The sequence below is a fragment of the Erythrolamprus reginae genome, chromosome 5 (genome assembly GCF_031021105.1).
Source record: "Erythrolamprus reginae isolate rEryReg1 chromosome 5, rEryReg1.hap1, whole genome shotgun sequence".
Classification (NCBI taxonomy): domain Eukaryota; kingdom Metazoa; phylum Chordata; class Lepidosauria; order Squamata; family Dipsadidae; genus Erythrolamprus; species Erythrolamprus reginae.
Window position 1 is genome coordinate 79,383,414 of NC_091954.1, and position 24,125 is coordinate 79,407,538.

The 24,125-nt window shown below is 37.4% G+C and overlaps 1 protein-coding gene across 1 annotated transcript in view; it reads left to right on the forward strand.

Moving 5' to 3' along the window:
• The window catches only part of CLSTN2 (calsyntenin 2), a 246,235-nt gene that overhangs the window by 148,668 nt on the left and 73,442 nt on the right, over positions 1 to 24,125 (forward strand). Inside the window, exons 3-4 of the mRNA XM_070753284.1 lie at positions 20,969 to 21,164; positions 21,978 to 22,186. Coding sequence (XP_070609385.1) covers positions 20,969 to 21,164; positions 21,978 to 22,186 — 405 coding nt within the window. The remainder of the gene's footprint in view (positions 1 to 20,968; positions 21,165 to 21,977; positions 22,187 to 24,125) is intronic.

Genomic DNA, 24,125 nt, shown 5'->3' on the forward strand with positions numbered 1-24,125 from the left:
GGCAGCTCCCTATAAAAGGGCAGGCTGTCAGACAGAGCCTTTGCTGGATTGTAAATAGGATTGCCAAATAAAGAGCTATTGTTTTTAAGCTACTTTTGTCTGCATCTTCCTTTCACCCTATTCAACAGTGCTATTATCAGACTCTGAATTATGCTCCTACAAAATAATACATATATCTCCAAAATGATACAATCAGCCAGGCCAGTGCTATGCCAGAAATGAATGTACTGGGAAACAATGAATATTTAAATGAAATATTTATTTCCCATGTCACTATTTACTATTCTTCCCAAACGTTAGTAGCTAAACCCATTATTGATTAATTTCCAAACAATATCACAGTAGATTACTAAAGTATGTACTAATAGCGTGTTCTTCCAGAGATGTTGGACTGCAATATTTACCTCTGGGATAATAGAGTGTTACTAATTTTATAGGAAGGTTCAAACTTAAAAGAAACTAGACTGCTATGAAATTAAATACAAGCATTGCATGCTGATAAATGTTACTATAGTTATCTTATTTTAATAGTGATTATAGTAGCAAATGAATGAGTCATATCTGACCTTTCCCCATCCTTTTTTCAGTATATAGATAAGAAATATGGTTCAGGACTTTTGCAAATCTTCATGTATCGCAATTCTTAAAATAGCCATGCCTGACATATGAAAATGTTACAGTTAACAAGCCAGCTAAAAGTCATTTCTTCTTCTTTTCATCTCACAACATCATATGTTTCTTTTTGTGTAAAAAACTGAAAGCTATGTTTTGTATTCTTTCTTGTATATGTTCTGTTTCCATACATGCATTGATGTAAAGGCAGCTCTATAATTATTTATGCTATTATTGTTATTATGACTTTTTTCTTTTACATATTTTTAAGCCTGGTCAAATTGTAGTATAAATAAAGTATTTTATTTGGTCATTTTTTTAATTAGCTCTTTAGTAATATATTGGTAATGTTGAAATTCTGCCCTCCTTTAAGATGTACATGTTATATCTTATTCTACATTATTTATAATGGTGGTGACTCTATTTAAATCACTATTTTTTTTAAAAAAAAAACTTTATTCCATTATGTTTAAAAAATAGATAATAGCAAACTACATTGTATTGATTTGATAGCAACCATTGTACATTAAAAATAATCAGTATTTACTAGGTATTTCATCAGGTGGAGATGTTATAAAGTGGGTCTTTGAGTCCTTATACAATAGAATAGGAAATAGTTCTCATAGCCCCTTGTCTACAGGAAGACAATCTCAGCTCATATGAATTTTTCTTATATCAGTCCTCCAAAAACTGATGTGGGAAGTGCGTTGCAGCATGCTAAAGTTAATGCTCTTCAGCGTTTGGGACAGTTATATAATATATCTTGCTGTTTTAAAAAGAAGAACAGTTAAAAATAAATCAGTAAAATCCTTTCAATTTATGAGCTTTCTAAATATGACTTGTAAGGTCTCCTATCTGAAAACTTTATGTGTTGTTGATATATCAACTAAGTGTTCTTTAAGCTTTTAGCTTTGATGAGATAACTGGAAACAAGCTTTAAGTGAAGAAAATAGTTTCTTGCATTCTTCACACCATTATTTTTGTCAGCTGATTCATGTGTTGGTTGTACAAGCAGAAATTGCATGAAATGACTAATTACAAAACATTCTAATGCTAATGCAATCCTTTTCCTTTTCTAGTATTTGTAAATCTAGCTTCTTCTTTTTTTAAAGAGCATTAAAAAAAACCTGCACTGGTCTTCCAGAATCTTTCCTGCCAGGAAATTTTTTGACTTTCCTTAATTTAGAGGGGATCATGATATATTTTATTTTATTTATTTATTTTATTTATTAGATTTGTATGCTGCCCCTCTCGGCTCACAACAGTAATAAAAACAATATACAATATAACAAATCTAATAATTAAAAGAAAGCATATAAAAAGCCGTCATTTAAAAAACCATACAACACAAGCATACCATACATAACTCTGTAAGCCTGGGGGAGATGTCTCAATTCCTCCATGCCTAGCGATATAGGTGGGTCTTAAGCAATTTACAAAAGACAAGGAGGGTGGGGGCAGTTCTAATCTCTGGGGGGAGTTGATTCCAGAGGGCCAGGGCCGCCACAGGGAAGGCTCTTGCCCTGGGGCCCACCAGATGATATAGTTTTCTGTTATATCTAAACATGATAACATTATACAAAAGTAAGCCTTTTAATGTGGGATTTATTAATAACTAATAGGGAAATATTTTAATTACAATCATTTTATTAATATATACAATAAGAAATGTAATAATGAATTCTTTATGATCCAGACCATATAGTAATTGATAGCTTGTATGGCTTGAATTCTTTAGAGAAATGTTCAATTTCACAAAGTTTTATTATAGTTGAAACAGAGCGTAAACAGAATTGCAAGAAAACATTGTCATCTGGGGGGGAAAATCAATTGATATACATGACTGGGGTCTCAAGTGAAGTTAATGAGTCACATTGTCTGACATGCTTTTAAAGTAAGATTTAATCAATATAGTTATTAATGGAATAATTAATTTTCACAGAAATTGATTGATGCTACTTGAGCTTCTATTCATCTATTTATTTTAGTAAGATACTACTCTTTATTGAATGGAAAATGATTTCCCTTTATCTGTGAACTGAATAATATGAACATTAGTGAACTATAAGGTTATTTCAGACTAAATTATATGTGCAGATGTTAGTCAATATTTGTCTAATAAAGATTTTATTATATTTTGTGATCTCTCAATCTTCTTGGTCATTATCATAGTTACTCCCCAGAATAATGATGCTAATATTCTAACAAATATACATACCTCTTTGTTTTGGCAAATGACTAAAAGAACAAATAATGCAAAAACCTGTTTCCTTCATACTAAAGGCTATAATTCCAAGATTTATTCAGATGTATAATTTTGACTTAAATGTGGTAAAAAAGGAAATATTTACCTTAAGTAAATATTTTTACTTAAAGTACACAGTTGCTCAAAGTACACAGTTCACTTGGAGCAGTGGTGGGCTGCTGTCGGAACGCCTAATTGAGCATAGCTCCATGGCTCTGGAATGCAAATGTGGGATCGAGTGCAATTATGCTTCCTGCATCTGTGTAGGGGCGCGTATGGCCTCCATTTTCGTGAAGTTTTTTGCTTCTCTGCATGTGGCGAATTCAATTATACCATCTATAAGGCTCTTCGTGGCATAGGGCAGTGATGGTGAACTTTTTTTTCCTCGGGTCTCAAAAGGCCACGCGTTTGATAGCGCATGTGTGTGTGCTACACCATTAATACATTGCCCTTCCCCTTCACCCACAGGGACTAGAGGCTTTTCTGAAGCCTGGAAGGGCAAAAACTGTCTCCCCTCACCCTCCAGAAGGCTGAAAATCATCTGGCCAGTGCACACATACTCACTGTAGCTGACATAGGACAATGCCTTGTGTGCCTTTGGATATGGCTCCATGTGCCACGCGTGGCATAGGTTCGCCATCACGGGCATAGGGCCTGACTGAGAGACTATTTCTTGTCAGGAATCAAAAAGCCCGAGGTACTATCATAATGCAGAAAGTAGGCCTCAGTTAAGAATGCTGTCTTCTGAGGCAGTTGAGCGTGCAGCAACCTAGTAATTATGTAAATAGTATTTAACTATTCAAGAGCTCGCTGTTCTCTGTCTGTTCACTGTTAGCTGTGCTTTGTTGCTGTTTGTGAGAAGTGTGCTCTGAAGAAGCTGTATTGCTGTATAAGTTGGTTCCTGTGAGTTATTGAACTAAGATAGTTGAAGCAAGGTCTATGGAGATGGGCAGCATACAAATCGAATAAATAAATAAATAAATAAATAAATAAATAAATAAATAAATAAAAGATACTAGTTTATTGTATGTATAGTATAGACAGTAGTAGTAGTAGTAGTAGTAGTAGTATAAGAAGTAAATATATTTTTCCACAAATTCCTACTGCTGCTGTGTTTCATTGAAGACTTCAACTTCATATATACTGGTCTGTGGCTGGCTGGTTGGCTTTATTAGCTGGTTGGGCCGGTTTGCTGCTTGGGCTGGCTAGTTCCCGCAAATGCAGCTCTGATAGTTCTAATTCTTTCTGCTTGTCCAGGAAAGCTAAAGATGTTCAGAATTTTTTAAAAACTTGGCTTTTCTCCTAAGTTTTGGGATAGGGAAATGGCTGGATCACGTTATATGTTTTTTTTAAATTATGTATTATCTCTATTTTCTTTTTTTCTTTTTCTCTTTTGTACATTTTGTCATTTATCTTATCTTAAGTTTAGTTTGTATTAGTTTTTACTGTTGAAATAATTTTTTAAAATAAAATTAATACAATTGTATTTGGAAATGAAGGAGAATCGTGTATCCTAATTATAGTTCAGAATCTTCAAAAGTGACAAGCATTCATTTATTTTTAAATGTATCTCCATTTCCACTGGAATGTCGAAGAAATGGTCACAAGAAATTCTTTTCATTTATCTTTACAGCAACAATGGTTGACATATCTTGTGCAGTAAGATAATTGGTACAAATTCACCTGATATGCTTCATTGCTGATTGGAAATATGACATTTTAATTATTCTCTTATTTTTCTCTATTGCCACTTGGGCATCCAAATTGTAATCTATTGTTCCTTTTGATATTAACTTGAAAGAGTTCATAGAACCTACTTTGTACTGTTGCACCCTTTGATGATTGTTCTGTCTTGATGTGATTTGGGCTAATATCCTGGTTATATAGCTTGAAAAGAATTTGCTTTTCAACACTTTTATTACAGAATATAATTTTAATACCTTTGCTATTGCTTTTAGATAACTTTCTTTACCTAGTGATTTTCCTTGCTTGGATTACTAATTTTTGCTGGCATGTTTAAAGTTATGGAGATTGCTCAGATGTCAGCCTGCTGAATCAAGTTTTGCCAAATATTGTTCATTTGCTAATTAGTAAGATGCTAGCATATGTGATCTCCATTACTTTTAGTCATTACAGTAATTTTGTGCTTTTGTTGGACTTGTCATTTCAAGGCTTCTCATTGATAACTCTAAATTTGTTACATTAACATTGTGTCAACATTTAATTAAGTTAATGATGGCAGTAAACTACGAGATTCATGCTACATTAGTACCTCTTTACAAAAATCTAATAAAAAACAAAATGTGAACAATTTCTGGCCAAGGTATACCTAAGTATTGAATTTTGTACTGAGTTTTGTGCATATATTGGCTGATTTGAGTACCGGTATGTACCATTCTTAAAAACAGTAAGAAAGATGTCTACATTTAATTAAAATCATATCAGTAGTGCCAAAGTAGAATTGGCCATAAAGTCTTGTCAGATTACGCATTATTTCACCTTAATCTAAATAATCATTAATTGTTTAGGCCATTTTTCCCCCAATAAAATGATCTATGATGGTAGTTTAATGATAGCAGAGGATATTGTGGTTGTCTTGAAAAAAGCAAGAATTAATCCTCTAACTAGAAAAGCATTGTTATATATATATATTAAAAGATCGTAAATTAACATACACAATCATAAATAGTTTCAAATACAGTGAATAGGCTCCAAATGAACAGTTACACTAACACTGTAGCTGGAATGTTCTGCTTACGATTGTAATGGTGAGGATAGGTCGCCATATCAATATGAAAAATAAATAAATAAAAACAAAATAAATAAAACATAGCGTTATTAAATGCTACAAAAATTCCTGGAGAAAACAGATTACTTAGCATAGAAATAGAATTAATAACTTTTGCTAATTATCTGTGGTTAAACCAGAATAATATCACCCTTACATTCCTGTTTGATTACTCAGAGGCTTTCAGTTTTGAGGGGGTGGGGCTGGTTTTTTTTGTTTTGTTTTCATGGGTTAGGAATGGAAATCACTATTACTGTAGTTATCCTTCCTGAAGGGAAAGTTCCAGTTGAAGGAAAGGTGATAGGTCACACCCTAGGCCAGTGATGGCGAACCTGTGGCACGGGAGCCATATCTGCTGGCACGTGAGTTGTTGCCAAAGCTCAGCTCAAACTTGCATGTATGTGCTGGCCAGGTGATTTTTGGCTTGGATAGAGGCTCTGGGAGGACATTTTTGGCTTCCAGAGAGCCTCCAGGGAGATGGGGGAGAGCGCTTTTACCCTCCCCTGTCTCCAGGAAAGCCTTTGGAGCCAGGGGAAGATGGAACACAAGCCTACTGAGCCCACCAGAATTTGAGAAGCAGGCCGTTTCCGGCCTCTCTGGGGGGGGGGAGCTGTTTTTGTCCTCCCCAGGCATTGAATTATGGGTTTGGGCACTTGTGTAGGAGATGCAACAGAGCACGGACACACTCTTTCGGCACCCAAGGGAAAAAAAGGTTCACCATCATTGCCCTAGGCCTCAAGTGGAAAATGTCACAAAACACCCTCTCATCCCAGTCCTGAATAAGATCATCCATTGACATAAGACCAATATGAGTTAGCTGATGATACCAACTATACATTTTAACCCTAGTTAAACACGGTATGCTGTCAAAGGGCTGTACAGATGTTAGAAGCTGCACAGGTCTGTACGATAAAGAATCTATGTGAAATCTAAATTTTAAAAAATAAAATAAAATAGAATAATATGAGACTGAATCCCAGCAGGAATAGTGGCTTTAGATTCAAAGGCCTGCTTATTTTAATGATAGTGCATTGTTAACTCTGAATATAGCTGCACTCCCCTACACAATTAGTTTGATTAGGTTGTGCTTGACAGCAAATGGTTGTTGTATACAAAAGACCTTCATATAACTTTATTTTGTGTACCAATCACAGTCTTTCTAAAACAGCAGGCAATACTTCTTCACCACTAATGTTGTAATCAGAGGTGGATTTCACCAGCTTCTGACCAGTTCTGGTAGAAATTTTGAATAGTTCGGAGAACCTGTAAATAGCACCTCTGACTGGTCCTGCCCAATCTATTCTCTGCCTCCAAGCCACAGCTCATTGGGTGGAAATGGGTTTTACAATAACCTTCCCTGAAGTGTGGTGGGAATAGAGATTTTACAGTATCTTTCCCCTGCAATGGCCACCAAGTCACGTGCACCAAGCCACACCTATAGAAATGGTGGTAAAAATATTTGAAACTCATCACTGTCCTAATCACTTCTTGATTGGTTCATTGCAATGTACTATTGGATTGGATTATTGCAATGGCAATAGGAGGCTACTCTTGAATGAAATCAGAATTTACATTTCAGAATGAAGCATATTCATGCTTCAGAGAGGGGCAGCATACAAATCTAATAAATAAATAATAATTAATAATAATAATAATAATAATAATAATAATAATAATAATAATAATAATAATAATAATAATAATAATAATATTGGTTAAATACAGCTACATTTTATAGTAACATCTCTACCTTAAGATGGGGGTGTCAAACTCAATTTCATTGAGGGCCTCATCAGAGTTATTTTAATTGGATTTGTATGATTTAATTGGATTTGTATGCCGCCCCTCTCCGAGGACTCGGGGCAGCTCACAGCATGTAAAGAAAAACAGGAAACAATAATAACAATCCAATTAATGCATTAATACATTAAAAAACAATCTTAAAATTCTAATTAAAAAACTATCAATATCATTCATTCACCTTATGTTTAATGTTGGGGAGCAGAGTGGGCATGGCCAGGATGTACATGGCCAGCTCAATGTCAATCATGTCAGTCATGTCAGTCAAGACAGGAGGTGGCTCCCCGAGCAACTTGTGGCTTTTGGGAGGACAGCACTGCTGATCCCAAAGGCAATGACTTGCTTGGAGTGCCATTGCTGTGCCAAGAGATGCCTGCGGCGCAGGAAAGCAGAAAGCAGGCCAGGCGCAAACCCCCCAGTATTTTTTATTGGAATGCACCATTTGAGCGTGTATGGTGTGTGCACGCCCAGCGGCAACAGAGTAAGGCTAGGCGTTCCATTCCCACTGCGGGAACGGTGCTCCCAGCATTCCGACGTGTGGCCCATCCCTACCTTTGGGTATCCCATTATAAAAATGGTTTTCATCTGTGATTCCCATTTCCATAGGACATTGTATAGTTGTAACTTATACGGACTATATGATTTTAATCCCATTTTCATATTATAGAGTATTATGCTGCTCAGACTTGTGAATTAGAGTGGTTTATAAACCTTGTAAGAAAATGAAAACTTCCGAATTTTAGGAACAGAAAGTATTTAGATTTTTTTCAAATTATGTACAGTAGTTCAGACTAATCCATAGAGATCTTTGGAGACCAATATTCTTGTCCCTTTATAGATTATGAATATAACAAACAACTTAGATATATAACAAAGTATTTGAATTTGGGGAATTCAACTTGATTGATTTAATGAAGTTGATTTGCCACTACACAAATTTGGTTATATATATTGAATTCTTTTTGTATTTTTTTAGAAGAACATATGAATTTATTTTAGTCTCTCTCTTTTATTGCTTAAAGTGAGTATGGATGATATATGCATTCATATAGTACAGTGATGGTGAACCTTTTTTTCCTCGGATGCCAAAAGAGCGTGCACAAACGCCCACATCCATAATTCAATGCCTAGGGAGGATGAAGACTCTTTCCTTTCCCCCCTCTGGAAACTGGAAAAAGGCCTGTTTCCCAACTTCTGATGCGCCAAGTATGCTCATGTTTCACTCTCCCCACGTTCCAAAGGCTTCCCTTGAGCCGAGGAAGGGCAAAAACGCCCCCCCCCCTGGAGGCTCTCTGGAAGCCAAAAACGCCCTTCCAGAGCCTCTGTGCAAGCCAAAAATCAGCTGGCTGGCATACACATGCATGTTGGAGCTGAGCTAGGGCAATGGCTCATGTGCCAGCAGATATGCCTCCGCGTGCCACTTGTGGCACCCACGCCATAGGTTCGCCATCACTGATATAGTACATTAATCCCAAATGAAAGCCAAATTGTAGGCTGAATACATATTTTTGCTACTTTTCTGCTCTCTATTTGTGACCCAAATGTATATACTACTATTAACCACTATCATCCATAACTGTATTGTGTGGACAAAAATGGTTTGATTCAGAATTAAATATATTAAAAGAGAAAATCCATTGCAATGAATGGAATTTAAGTTATTCATAGATTCAGCTGAATGCACAAACATGGAGTTACAAATGGTCTCTTTGTGTGTCACGTTTATTGGGTAGGAAAGAATAACAGGTGATGTAAACAAGAAAACTCTCAATTGACCCAGACAAATTAACCTTAAAAGTAAAAGATTTATTTGCAAACAGACCTACTCAAAGAGAATTAATTTGCCATTGCCTACAGTGTTTCTTGATAAGAAGGGAAGACTGTAAAGAAATGATCTTCAGGATACTGAAATTTTGACAGAGCTCATTTATGATATTTATGAAGACATGTTTTTTTTTAAATGTATGTGTGCATATCAGAGAAAAATAAAGAAAAAATATGATATGACCATTTCTAAAAAGCAGTTCAAATAGACTACAACTGTTCACAACTGGCATTTTGCTTGATTTTTTTAAAAATCAAGCTTTACTTTAATATATATATATATTCAAATAGAAATAAATGAAAGATAAAACTATCAGGTGTATATAAAAGGGCTTATAAATGTGATAATATAACTTTTCAATGAAAAAATGCAATTAACAAATACTGTATATACAAATGATATACTATGATCATTTAAGAAATAGAAAACAAACCATGCAAAATTCAGATATCAGGTAGAAACTATGCTGGGATCACCTCTGCTGAAATAGAATTATGATATATTCTTTGAAAAAGAAATGATAACTAAACCTTGTAAATGAATAAATAAAAAGAATGAAAATCAATAAAACATTATTGAGAAACCACTTGCTTGCAGAGCATACTTTTCCCATCCATTGTTCCATATTTGGCAGATGTGACTTCACATTGTTTTAAACTGATAATAACTTTACTAAATAATAATATTTATTTATTTATTTATTAGATTTGTATGCCGCCCCTCTCCGTAGACTCTAAATATTCTAAATAATATTCTAAATATTATTTAGAATACAACAGACAAGCACCTGTCACATACTAAATTATGGTCACTAATAAAGATTTTTAAAAATCTGGATAGTAGACATAGCAGTACCAGGAAAAGAAATCGCGGGTGAAGATAACAAAATACAAAGACCTGCAAATGAAATGATTGTGGGGTAAAAGAAAGCAAAGGTGCTACACATATTTACAGAAGCCTTGGGTGAAATTTCAAAACATGAAACACTTGAACACCATCATCATTGACAAAATTACAATAAGACAATTGCAAAATGCAACTTTACTTGGAAGAACATATAGATATAAGAAGTCTTCAGACACCTGTTAAAATGCCAGGTTTTTCAGATGCAAAAAGAAAAAAAATCACAGCAAGATAAACCACTTCATAATTTTTCCACTTATTATAGTATATTCAATTGAAAAAGCAAACTGAAATCTTTTAGATGAAAAAATAACAATAAAAATACTCTTTTGTATAGTGAGTATAATACCAAATACTCTTCAAGGGTACTTTAATGGCTCTTGAAACAGATGAGAACCACCTCCTATAGTTAGTTAAGACTAGCAGAATACAACTAAGGGGACTCCTTTCTTCATGGGTAGCTATTAACACATACGCATACACACACACATACATGTCACCTAGTCCCAAAGGACTCAGGGTGGCTTACAACAATACAAAAATACAAATACAATTTAAAAAGAAGTCAAATATAGAAAATCTAAAACCATAAACAAGCAGGAAGAGGGGGATTGTGATCTCCTTATATAGAGCGCTGGTGAGACCACATTTGGAATACTGTGTTCAGTTCTGGAGACCTCACCTACAAAAAGATATTGACAAAATTTAATGGGTCCAAAGACAGGTGGAAGGTCTTAAGCATAAAATGTATCAGGAAAGACTTAATGAACTCAATCTGTATAGTCTGGAGGACAGAAGGAAAAGGGGGGACATGATCAAAACATTTAAATATGTTAAAGGGTTAAATAAGGTTCAGGAGGGAAGTGTTTTAATAGGAAAGTGAACACAAGAACAAGGGGACACAATCTGAAGTTAGTTGGGGGAAATATCAAAAGCAACATGAGAAAATATTATTTTACTGAAAGAGTAGTAGATCCTTGGAACAAATTTCCAGTAGACGTGGTTGGTAAATCCACAGTAACTGAATTTAAACATGCCTGGGATAAACATATATCCATTGTAAGATAAAATACAGGAAATAGTATAAGGGCAGACTAGATGGACCATGAGGTCTTTTTCTGCCGTCAGTCTTCTATGTTTCTATAAACCCCAATTAAAAACCCATAACTCAATCAATCCAGGCAACACACATACATACTATTAAATGTAATTTGGCCATGACAGATGTCATGGCCTACCAGCATAGCCAGGTCTTTATGGCCTTTCAGAAAGCCAGTAGGGTAGGAGCAGTACGGACAATGGAAAGGAGTTGGTTCCATACAACCGGGACGGCCACACAGCAGGCCCTCCCCTGCAATTCTGCCAACCTGCATTGCTTAGGTGACGGAACCTGGAGAAGGCCAATCCTTTGTGATCTTATTGGTCTCTGGTTGTTATGTGGAGACGGCCCCATAGATCATATGGCTCTAAGCCTTCTTGTAGGGCTCTATAGGTAATAACCAACACCTTGAATTGTGACTGGAAACTAATTGGTAGCCAGTGCAACTCGCATAGGTGTTATATGGGTGTACCGATGTACACCCATAACTGCTTCTGCTGCTGCATTCTGGACTATTTGCAGTCTCTGATGAACACTCTTCAAGGGTAGCCTCATGTAGAGTGCATTGCAATAATCAAGATGGGAGGAGTGCATATAATGCATGCAGTAATTGTGTGGGTCTTCATGATACAGGAAATGTCACAACTGGCACTCAAGACTTGCAAAGGCTCACCTAGCCACAACTGTCATCTGCTTTTTGAGCTGTGAATATAGGGGAACCCCCATATTGTGCACTGGCTCTGTCTAAAATGGTATAACTTATCCATAACTATGATTGAAATCCCCCCCTTCGAGGTCCTGAGACCTCTTGAATGCATAGCCACATTCTTATTTGGATTCAGTTGAAACCTGCTGTCTCACATCCAAATCCCTATAGCCTCCATGTACTACTAGAGGGTAACTACAGCAACACTTATAAAGTTGTAAAGTTGAGTATCATCAGTGTATTGACGATTCTTCATCCCATAAGGTTCGATGTAGATATTAAAAAGGAGCAGAGAGAGCACCCACCCCTATGGCATACCAGAAAGGAACAGCCGTAGATAGTCACAGACTGCTGATAAGCAGACCATTGTTCTGGTTAGCAGCACAATGAAAGGAAGGAGGGGCTACCCAAGGTAAGATAAGAGATTATTAGGGAACACATGGGTACCATGAAGTATCAGGACCAACTTTAAAGAAACTTGTAGATGTCATCAAAGTGCCTCTTTCATGTGGATAATACATAGTGCCAGAGAACTAGAGAAGGCCAACTGTCCAACAATTGTACTTATTCATCAACAAAGATTGATTTGATTTAGACAAATGCTGAAACTAATTATTAAGTCACTTTGTCAGCACTATATGTTGAACCAGCACTTTGGGGCAGATTGTATTGAAATAAGCAATCTTGCAAGCACTGTTTGAAACTATGTTTCTAGAATATATACAGTACGTCCAGTGAAGGGCTACCAAAATTTTTACTACCACACTGTGGGCGTGGCTTATGCATTTTCTTTCAGCATCTTTCAGTACAAATTGGGTCTTCTGGGGTGGAGCTCCATTTTTACTACCCTACTGCATCCCCACCCCCATCCAGGCAGTAGCCCACTCCTGACTACGTCCTTTCCTAACACCTTAATTGAGCATGAAGACAATTGGCAGTGAAGCCATTTCAAGCCAAGTCGTTTATGGGAACTTCAAAAAATATCACTCACATCCATGATCTCACATTCCGAGTTACCTATAATTTTTGGACTATTTACAAGGTCTGCACCACAAAGAATTTTATTATAATCCAACACTAACATTAACGTTTTCACCAAAGCATGAACTGTTTCTTTTCTAAGTCCCTTATATCAGTTGTATAAACTGAACATAACCTCAGCTTCATGCTGTTCCTTCCCACTCATTTTCTTGTACAATTATGATGAGCAATTACAATAGTGTTTATATTTTTGTGACCATATACAGTGTTCCCTCAATTTTCATGGGTCCAAACTTCGCAAAAAGTCTATACCACGGTTTTTCAAAAAATATTATTAAAAAAAATACTCTGTGGGTTTTTGCACACCAAGGGTTTTCTGGGGCTGCCCGATGTACAGTACTATAGGTTTTAACTCTACTACTACTACTACTACCCCCTCCACCTCAGCCGTCCTGCTTCTTTAAATAAAAGCTCCGTTTCCGCCCCAGCCTTCCGATCCCACCCCTTTAATTCTTTAATTCGTATGCTCCAATTGAAGCTGAGCCTTACAAAGCCTCCTGCTTGCCTCCCCGTTGCCCCTGTGGGTTCTGGGGGTAAATAAAACAAGGGATGAAGGAGGGACAGGGGGGAAGGAAGGAAAGAAATTTTGTGGAAATTTGACTTTCGCGGGCGGTCTTGGAACGTATCCCCCGCGAAAGTCAAGGGAACACTGTATTACATTAGTACTCACATTAGAATCTAGTTACAATTATAATCTGCTAAATTTATTAAAATAATTCTTTAAAAATACTGTACATATTTTGCAATGCAGCCTCAATATAGCTTCCTCGGTTACATACACATTAACTTGAACAGTTAACGAAGATGAAATGTTTTAATTTTTACTACCATGAATAGTAGTAAAATATTATAGATCTATTTATTTCTGAAATCAGAAATTACTTTCATGATTTTAATTATTGAGGTTGGCTTAATTAAAAACATACTTATTTTATTGCCCTTTTCTAAATTATTGGAACAGAGTTTTTTACACCATTACATTTTATTGGTTTGTGTTGCGCATAGAGTTTTAATTTTTATGTTCTCCATTCCATTAATTTCAAATTTAATATTAAAATATAATGATGATTCAATTTCAGCATTACAAGCATGAAAAGCCTGGAAAAACTATGATATAAGAAAAGAGAAAAAATGATATTCTTTTGAGACAGTTAAAACATATACAGTGATCCCTCGATTAGCACGGTCTCGATTAGTGCGAAACGCTACAACACGGTTTTTTAAAAAATATTAATTAAAAAATACTCCACAGTTTTTTTGCTATACCATGGTTTTTCCCACCCGATGACGTCATACGTCATCACCAAGAGTCACTTCTCTGTCTCTTTCTCTTTCTTTCCTGTCATTCTCTGCTTCAATCATTTTCTCATTCCTCTTTTTTTCTCCCCTTTTTTCTATCATTTCTCTCTCTCTTTCTTCCTCTCTCACACTCTCTTCCTCCCTCTCTCATCTCTTTCTTTCCTTCTCTCTCTTTCCTTCTCTCTCCCCCCCTCCACTTGCCCACGAGAAGAAAAAAAGCAACCTCTGCCGGGCAGCTCCCCTTGTGCCCCCGCTTTGTGCCTGCCTCTTGTCCCTCTCTATTGGGGATTTTTTTTTCTTTTCTGTCTGAGTGCGTCTGTGTGAGCGCGAGAGAGGGAGTGCGTGTATGTGTGTGTGTGTCTGTTGCGGCTTGGGCTGGTCGGCCTCGGAGGCGGGAGAAGGCGAAGAGGTAGCAAGCGGGGAACCCGGCGGGGTGGATGGCGGCAGCGTCGTGTGTGTGTGTGGTGGCCGCCTTCAGCTTGGGGTCGCCGCCGGCGTGCTCGAAGGACGCGCCGCCGCCCGCCTTGGAGCCCTCGAAAGCCTCGTCGTCTTCTGTGCTCTGCTCGCCGCTGCTCTCCAAGCGGGGCGCAGCGGCTGGGAGCGCGCGCCTTTTCTCCCCTGCGTGGATCCTGCCTCTCTTGAAGATGGGGAGCCTGGCGACGTGCTGTTTTCCCCCACCGAGGACAATCGGGGTAAACTCTTTTGGTTGGGAACCAACCGGCCCGGTGCTCTTTTGGCTCTCTTGGGGTTTCCCCTTTGCCTGGGCAGCAGGAAGACCCAGGGAAGGTTCCTTTGGCCGCCCAACAGCTGATCTGCTCTGCAGCGCGGCAGCAGCGAGGAGCCGAAGATGGGGTTTCCCCTTTGCCTGGGCAACGGGGAAACTCCATCTTCGGCTCCTCACTGCTTCCGCGCTGCGGAGCAGATCAGCTGTTGGGCGGCCAAAGGAACCTTCCCTGAGTCTTCCTCGCTGCCCACACGCAAACTCCACCATCTGCGCATGTGCGGCCATGGAAAAAGGGCGCGTATGCGCAGATGGTGTTTTTACTTCCGCACCACTATAACACGGAAAATCGATTAGCGCGGGAGGTCTTGGAACGTAACCCCCGCGCTAATCGAGGGATCACTGTAGTCTTATTTCTGTATAATAAAAAATGTACTGTATTTAAGAATCTTTTCTAACATTAACATTAACCTGTCTGCTATTATTTTGTATTATAAAGATATCCTAGGGTTTAATTCACTTCATCATCATTCATCCATGGATGAATGACTCTATTGCATATATGCATACTGTATGTCTATATTTAAATGAGAAAGCAAGTGTAGTGTAGTATCTAGGATATTAACTGGGAGAAGGGTTATAATTTTTCTTCAAAATATATTTGAAGCATATTGCTGAAGACAACTTAATTGAAATTCTCTGACATTAAAGGTGCAATATTAACGATATTGTGAATCTTCCTTAATTTAATGCAATTATTAATCTGTTCTGTAATTAATGAATTGTTGTACTCATTAAAATGCATAATGATAATGTGGTTTTCAATAAAATGAGACAAATGCTGGAAATATTTATAAAGTAAACAGCTTCCCTTGTTTTACTTCCATAAAACTTTTTTTTACTTTAGAAACTGGCAAGTTTTAATTTCTGAGAATGTTGTATTGCTAGAAACTGGGCTGTGTGGTCGATATAGTAATAAAAACAAAACCCATGATTTTTATTGATGTATTGTACATATACAGGGTAACTTCATTATTGCAAAGCACACTGTGACTTACTTTCACAAATTCAGTCCATTATGCCATTGTTACTTTCCTGGAAGCATCGCAGAGAAATAGAAGAAGTCAGCAGTATTAAAATGAAGACATTGCTAGAAAAAAATGATAAAATACAGTGATCCCCCGATCATTGCGAGGGTTCCGTTCCAAGACCCCCCGCAATGAGCGGGTTTTCGCGAAGTAGCGCTGCGGAAGTAAAAACACCATCTGCGCATGTGCAGATGGTGTTTTTACTTTCGCCGCAGCAGCGAGGCTTCTCCGCTGACTCCTGGCGAACTTCCCCGCTTTAGGAGTCAGCAGAGAAGCGGCGCACCTGTTTTAAAACGATCGGAGCCGGCCTGGTGCGCCGCTTCTCCGCTGACTCCTAAAGCGGGGAAGTTCGCCAGGAGACAGCTGCGAAGCGGCGCGGGTGTTTTAAAACGTCGCAGCCGGCCTGGGGGGCTCAGGGGCTTGCCCCCGAGCCCCCCAGGCCGGCTGCGACATTTTAAAACACCCACGCCGCTTCGCAGCTGTCTCCTGAAGCCGAACGCGGAAGTTAGCATTCAGCTTCAGGAGACAGCTGCGAAGCGGCGCGGGTGTTTTAAAACGTCAAAGCCGGCCTGGGGGGCTCGGGGGCAAGCCCCCGAGCCCCCCAGGCCGGCTGCGATGTTTTAAAACACCCGGGTTGGGGGCTCTGGGGTTGCTGGAAAGCCCCCCCAGGCCGGCTCCGATCGTTTTAAAACAGGCGCACGGCTTCTCCGCTGACTCCTGGTGAACTTCCCAGGCGAAGGGCGGGCGAGCGGCGAACGGCGGGCGAACGGCGGGTGGCCGGGCGAAGGGCGGGCGAGCGGCGAACGGCGGGTGGCCGGGCGAACGGCAGGCGAGCGGGTGCTGGGGGGGCTTCGCCCTCCCGCCAGCAAGAGGGGGAAGACCCAGGGAAGCCGCCCAGCAGCTGATCTGCCCAGCGCCATCTACGCATGCGTGCCCATAGAAAAAAGGGCACACATGCGCAGATGGTGTTTTGATTTCCGGGTTGAAAAATCGCAAATTAGCCTGTTCGCAATGGTCGGGAACGCAATAAACGGGGGATCACTGAATTACCTTTTCTCTATGTTTAAGATTTCTCTCCTGTTTCAGAATTTCTGTGATAGCTAGACATGTTTGAGGAAATCTCATGTAATGATTTGCCATTCTTAGATTTCTCCTGTTGCCTATCTACTGTTTGGGTGACTGACGTACAGTGTTCCCTTGCTTTTCGTGTGGGATGCGTTCCGAGACCGCCCGCGAAAGTCGAATTTCCGCGAAGTAGAGATGCGGAAGTAAATACACTATTTTTGGCTGTGAACAGTATCACAAACCTTCCCTTAACGCTTTAAACCCCTAAATTGCAATTTTCCATTCCCTTAGCAACCATTTAGATTATTACTCACCATGTTTATTTATTAAAGTTTATTTTAAAAAATATTGATTAAAAGCAGATGAAAGTTTGGCGATGACATATGACGTCATAGGGTGGGAAAAACCGTGGTATAGGGAAAAAACCCACAAAGTATTTTTTAATTAATGTTTTTGAAAAACCGTGGTATAGACTTTTCGCGAAGTTCGAACCCGTAAAAATCAAGGGAACACTGTATTCTTATATATTCATTACTGTCACCAATCCTATTCTCCTTAAGAATTGGCATACTATCAATATATTTATATATGTGTTCATTCATTCATTCATTCATTCATTCATTCATTCAGCCAATGTATGGGCCCTTTGGAAAAAAAACAGTTCTCCGACATTAATATTTGACACAATCATAATTGTTCATTCATAATTAAACTTTGAATAAAAGAAACAGGAAAACAAGATATAAAATAATTGGTAAAACAAATGTCTTAGCAGTAGCTAAATCAGATATCAAATGTAACTTTACCATTGCAAAATTAGATCTATATACTCACAGTAATTGCTATTAAACAAAATCTGGCAACACTGCTGCTTATTTCTGTAGGCAGATTTCCTGGCAGAAAATAAGCAGATTTCTTCACTTGTTTGGTCCAGAGGATTAACAAGAGTATTGTTAAATTGAGGTTAGACGTGGTACAACACAATAAAACATGAAAAACTGATTCATTTAAACTTTATGAGCAGGGGCAGAAGTGGCCTTGTAAAGGCATATGAATATACTTCCTTGTTGAACTATAAATGGCAAAATAATAAATTTAGCCATTGGAAATGTTCTTCTAAGTGCAGCAAAATATTGAGAAAATAATTGGTTTGGCTATAGGAATTTCTGCAGAGACCACTCTTACGGGAAGAAATCCAGTCTTTCTGTAAATTGGAATTTAGAATATGATGCTTTATTTCTGAAATTGCTTTATCATACACTGGTTGTAGCAAGAATTAGGGAGGCCTTAGATCCCCCAGTGCTAGTTAGCTTTAATCAGCATTTTAGCTAGCTGTTTCTCCTGAGAACTTTATATAGAGAAGGCCAGATTTTAAACACAAGAGAACACTTGACAAACCTTTAGACCATGGAGCATCGCTCTTATAAACTGAACTCTTGCATTCTTATACACCGAGAGCTTCATATCCTTGAGCAAAAATCTCATCACCTTGCTGATAGTAATATAACATTGTAATTTTTATAACAGTGATACCTTACTTTTTTGCCTTAAATTAAACAGAACAAATTTAAAAAGAGCAACACACACATGGATAGTGATTATAGTGCTTCCTTTGATGTAGAGATTGGGGTTCAAATTCCAACCGCTACCTATTTTACTAGTAGTAGGGGTCCTTAGGCAAACAACTTTTACCGCCTATCTCAAAATATAGAGTGACATAAACTAGCAGAGTCATATTGGCTTTGATGTTGCCCTTTAACAAGGTCCATGTAAGATGTTGAGGGACCAGGGCAATCTGATAAGTGGGTTCCTGGAACAAGCCAGATATGGATGAGAGAAAAGAACCTGGAACTGACATAGATTTTTCTTTTTACTGTTATTTCTTATCAGTAAGGAGGGCACATTGAATTAATTTCTGGCTATGTCCAGCCAACATTTTCTGTGTATTAGGTTAGGTAGTTCAGAAAAATATGCTGCATGAAAATATGAATTCGTATCTCAGAATCAACTTTTATACACAGTATGTAATTTACTTATTCCTAATGGATAACAACTTGAGAACATTACATTGATAATTAACAACACATATTTTAAAGCTATAGGTGACTAGAAGACAACAGCTAAATTCTTGTTGTTTCAAATGGTTATGTTTTGTAAGCTAATTATTACAAATGAAGCTTTAATAATTCCAGTGACTTGTTTTGATATTAATAAAACCCATTTTTTTTCTTTCTTTTAGAATGCTGCTAGCAATTGCAACCTTCTCCTTAGTACGTACTATCTAAGTAAATGATAACATGGGTTTTTTTTCATTGGCATATAGAAGAATAGATATAGGCAAGGTTTACTAGCATTTGATGATGACATTTTTATTTTGAAATAATTTATTTACTGAGATTATAAAAGTTAAAGAAAAAGCAAATATACTTTCTGTCTGACTCCTTTTTTAATGAGTATTTGACATTTTCTGAAGATGGCACATTGAACTTGTATAATGGTATTTGCATATAACGTAATGCTTAATCACACTAATTGGCAATCTGAGTTAGATGGTACTGTTTTGCTTACATCCGTTTCCTTTGGATCAATACAATACTATGTATTGATCAAATATTGACAGCCCAGATTTAAAGCTAGCTTACTTTAGCCAGCACATGTATTGGATCAATAAGTTAACAAAATTTCCATATATAAACTTGGAAAATTTCTTGAAACATGGGCAATAAAATACAAATGAGTAAGCAGGTGGCTAAATTCTTCATTCTTAGCTGCAGTGGAAACTCTTGGCATAGAAAAGATAAGAGTAATTAAAATAACTATATAAGTAGAAAATATATGAATATCTTGTAAATAGTTCTTTTTAGAAAATGATAAATATTGAAGTATGGAAGGATAGTGCCCTGAATATGTATGCATAGTGAGTATACACATTGTGTACATTGTATCCCCAATGTTATCTATAGTATAGGATTATTTATTTATTTTATTTATTTATTTATTATTTAGATTTGTATGCCGCCCCTCTCCGCAGACTCGGGGCGGCTCACAACAAATTATGCTTTTTTAGCAAATAGACTAATCCCTCGTTTATCACGGGAGTTAGACTCCAGGACCACACACAATAAACAAAAATCCGCGAAGTAGGATTTTTTTCTCTCTCTCTCCCCCCCCCCCACACATTGTCTCTCACTTCCCCCCTCTCTCTTTACCTCTCATCTCTCTGCATCCATCTCTCTCTCTCGGGAAATCCTCCCAGCAGCAAAGTGTCACTTTGGTAGGGACAAAGCAGGTGCGATGCTGAGTTAGCCCCAGCTGCCCTCCCCCCCCGCTGCCAGGACCAGCTAACTCAGCTTTAAAGCAGCCTATCCTCCATTTGTTACTGCTCGGGTTAGGGGAGAAGGTTCGACTCAGGAAAAACCGCCGCCACCCGCGGTTGTTTTCCGCCACCCGCAGTTGTTTTCCGCCACCCGCGGTCCAGATCTTTCAGCAACCCACGATGCACTGAAGCCGTGAAAGGTGAACCGCGAAGTGGTGAGGGATCACTGTATAAAGAAAACTAAACATCCAATATTTTCAAATTACAACTTTATTTTTTATATTAATCATAATGAGTAAGTTGATAACATTTCTTAATAAGTGTATTCAGAAAACTGCTAGTATTATTTTTTAAACAGAAGAATGTTATAAATACCAAAATGTTTCAAACACTATGTTATAAACTGCTTGCACAATGTCCATATAATTTTTGTGGATTTCCTCTTTGTTATTTCTTATAGGTGAAATCTGTGCTTTTAAAATCCATGGACAAGAAATGCCCTTTGAAGCTGTAGTCCTAAACAAGACATCTGGAGAAGGTCAGCTTCGAGCAAGAAGTCCAATTGACTGTGAATTGCAGAAGGAGTACACATTTATCATTCAGGCATATGACTGTGGCACAGAACCTAGTGGAACAAACTGGAAAAAATCTCACAAGTGAGTGACAACCAGGACTATGGGCTTTGGGATGTACACTTACAATTCAGGCTGAATAAATCCTTCTAATGTCCATCAATGTTGCTAAAGAAGAAATTAAAACAAAATTCCTTTTCATAGGACTGTATGTTAATTTTCTTTCTCTTTGACCAAGTAAAACTGGCTACTTTAGCTATTCTAGCTAAATAGTACTAGTACTAGCTAGATTAGCAATTATTTTAAACAGACTGATGTCTGCAGTTGTAATAGTTATATGCTTCCTTTTATCTATTAGTAAAGGATTAGTTAATTTTTGAAATTTAAAAAAGTTATTACTTTGTTTACATAACCCAGATTATTTTGTTTTTTATGTTCATAATTTGTAACATATTGCAAACTGATTTTCTATTCTTGGTGCTTGATTCTTAGTAATTTCTAATCATAATATAAATGAAAAAAGACACATGTTTGTTGATTTAACAGTGCGAACATTTAAAGTATTTGTTATATTCAGTATATATGGCAATCTCACAATAATATTGTAAGAATATTGTAACATCACATAAATGAAATTAAAATAATAGAGAAGTGCAGTAAAAAGTAAAGTTGATCCAAAAATTAGTTTAAATAAGTAGTTCATTAAAATACATATTTTAATTCTATTAACTATTGCCAGGTCTTCAAACTTAAATATTTTCTACCCATTTGTCATATAGAGATTGCATTATTTTTAACAACTATTGTTTATAAAATATAAGCATAAAATACAACTATCCATACTACAGTGGATTTATAAAATAAGTAGAAATTGAAAATAATAGTCTTTCTTTTTAGAGCTGTGGTCCATATCCAAGTAAAAGATGCTAATGAATTTGCACCTACTTTTAAAGAAGCATCTTATAAAGCTACAGTGACAGAAGGAAAGATCTACGACAGTGTATTACAGGTAGAAGCCATGGATGAAGATTGTTCTCCCCAATACAGCCAGATATGCAATTATGAAATTGTCACAACTGATGTTCCATTTGCCATTGACAGGAATGGTGAGTGCTTGACATTTGACACATAATGCAGTTTTGGACTATATCTTGAGATATATCTTTCTAGAAAGCATTTATTTTTCTATCAAAGTTGGCTTCTAATTTTCCAATTTTATCTTGAAAAATGAACTGGCTTCAATTGATTAACCATTTTCATCAACCAATTTCAATACACTTAAGACAATTCTGCCTAGAATCGGTACAACATTCTTCATTCTGAGTATCTACTGGATGTTTGTTTAATATTATAACTATTTTATTTAAAAAAAATCACCTAGAAGAAAATTAACTTTAAAAAATTTAAATTAAAAAGCAAGGAGGAACCACTCTTTTCAAGCACCGGACTCAATTTAATGAAATGCAGTGAAAAAAATATTTTTTGCAAAAACATAAAAATTAAAATAATTAACATCTTATAAGATTTTTCTGGAATTTCAGTTTATTTATCAAAAATATTTAAGTATTCTGATGTTTCCTATTATTAATAATTTATTAATAATGCCAACATGTTATAGCAGTGATGGCGAAACTTTTTTGGTCTGTGTCAGAAGGGGGTTACCTAGGAGGATTGTGCGCATACGTGCCCACACCCATAATTCCATACATACATGTGCGACCCCTTACTCCTGGTGTACAATGGCATGCCTGTTTTTCACTTTCCATAGGCTTCAAAAGTTTCTAGTAGCCTGGGGCGAACAAAAAACGGCCTTCCTCCCATGGTGGCCCTCTGGAGGAAGAAAATGGTCTGTTTTTTTGCTGTCCCTAAGCTCCAGAGCCTTTCTAGGAGCCCGGGAAGGGTGAAAACAGCCTTTCTCACTCCCATGGAGCAGTGTTCTCTCTAATTTTTTGGGGGGGTGGGCGGAAAAGTATAGTGTCTGAGCGACAGTCCCTTCGGTACTGGGCGGCACAGAAATAATAATAAAATTTCCCTCTCGGCAGGTTTGGAAAACTCTGAGTTGATGATGATTTTTAAGTGAGCGATTGCTCACTGCTCAGCTTAGAGGGAACTATGCCATGGAGGTCCTCCAGTTGCTGGGAACGGCCCGTTTGCCGACTTCTGGTTGGAGCAGAAGTCCCAGTTTTTTGCTCTTCCTAGGCTTCAGAGCCTTTCTAGGGTGAAAATGGCCTCCCCCCCACCCAGAGGCCCTCCTGAGGTCACAAATGGCCTGTTCACTATGTTCACTATCATTGTGTTATAGGATTTTAGATTTTTTTAATTTAAAAAATTTAAAGTAGAAACTCAGCTATGAGATATCCAGTTGAGACTTCATTCCCAATGTTCCTGATTTTAGTTAACTTAATTCATTTTTTTCCAGTGAGTTTAGAGTTTGGGGAGGGAAATGTGCAACATTTTTTTAATTAATATATTAATATATGATTAGATACATTATGTGTTTAAATTATTATATCTTGAATAGATAATTTTTTCTATAACATACATTCATGTAAAATTATTTCCAGGCTGCTGGAAACTGAGGATTTTTATTTATGAAATTCCATTAGTGGGTTACCAAAATTATAAATTGAAAATGAGTGTAAAGCTTTTTTTTTCCTTCTTAGAAGCCATTTTATGATGTACTGCTTTAGTGGAAACAATTCTCCATTTGACCTCTACCTCTATCTGAACTGCTTTTTCAAAGTGCATAACTAAGAGACCTCCCTTTGCCATGGACGGTCCGTGGCACCAAAGCGTGGCATCAATTTTAACGGATTTTTTATTTTTTTTATTTTTACAAAAAAGGATGCCACAGCAGCACCGCAAGCAAAGGGAGGTCCTTTCACGTTAAAATATTTTTTTTAGTTTTACGTGAAAGGACCCCCCTTTGCCATGGAATCCAGGAAGTGATCACCTTGGCGTCCTTAGCAACATGCCGGTAAACATGATGTCAAAGCTCTGCCCCCAGAATCTCTTCATGGGAGGGATTCCCCAGCTCCTTCAAAG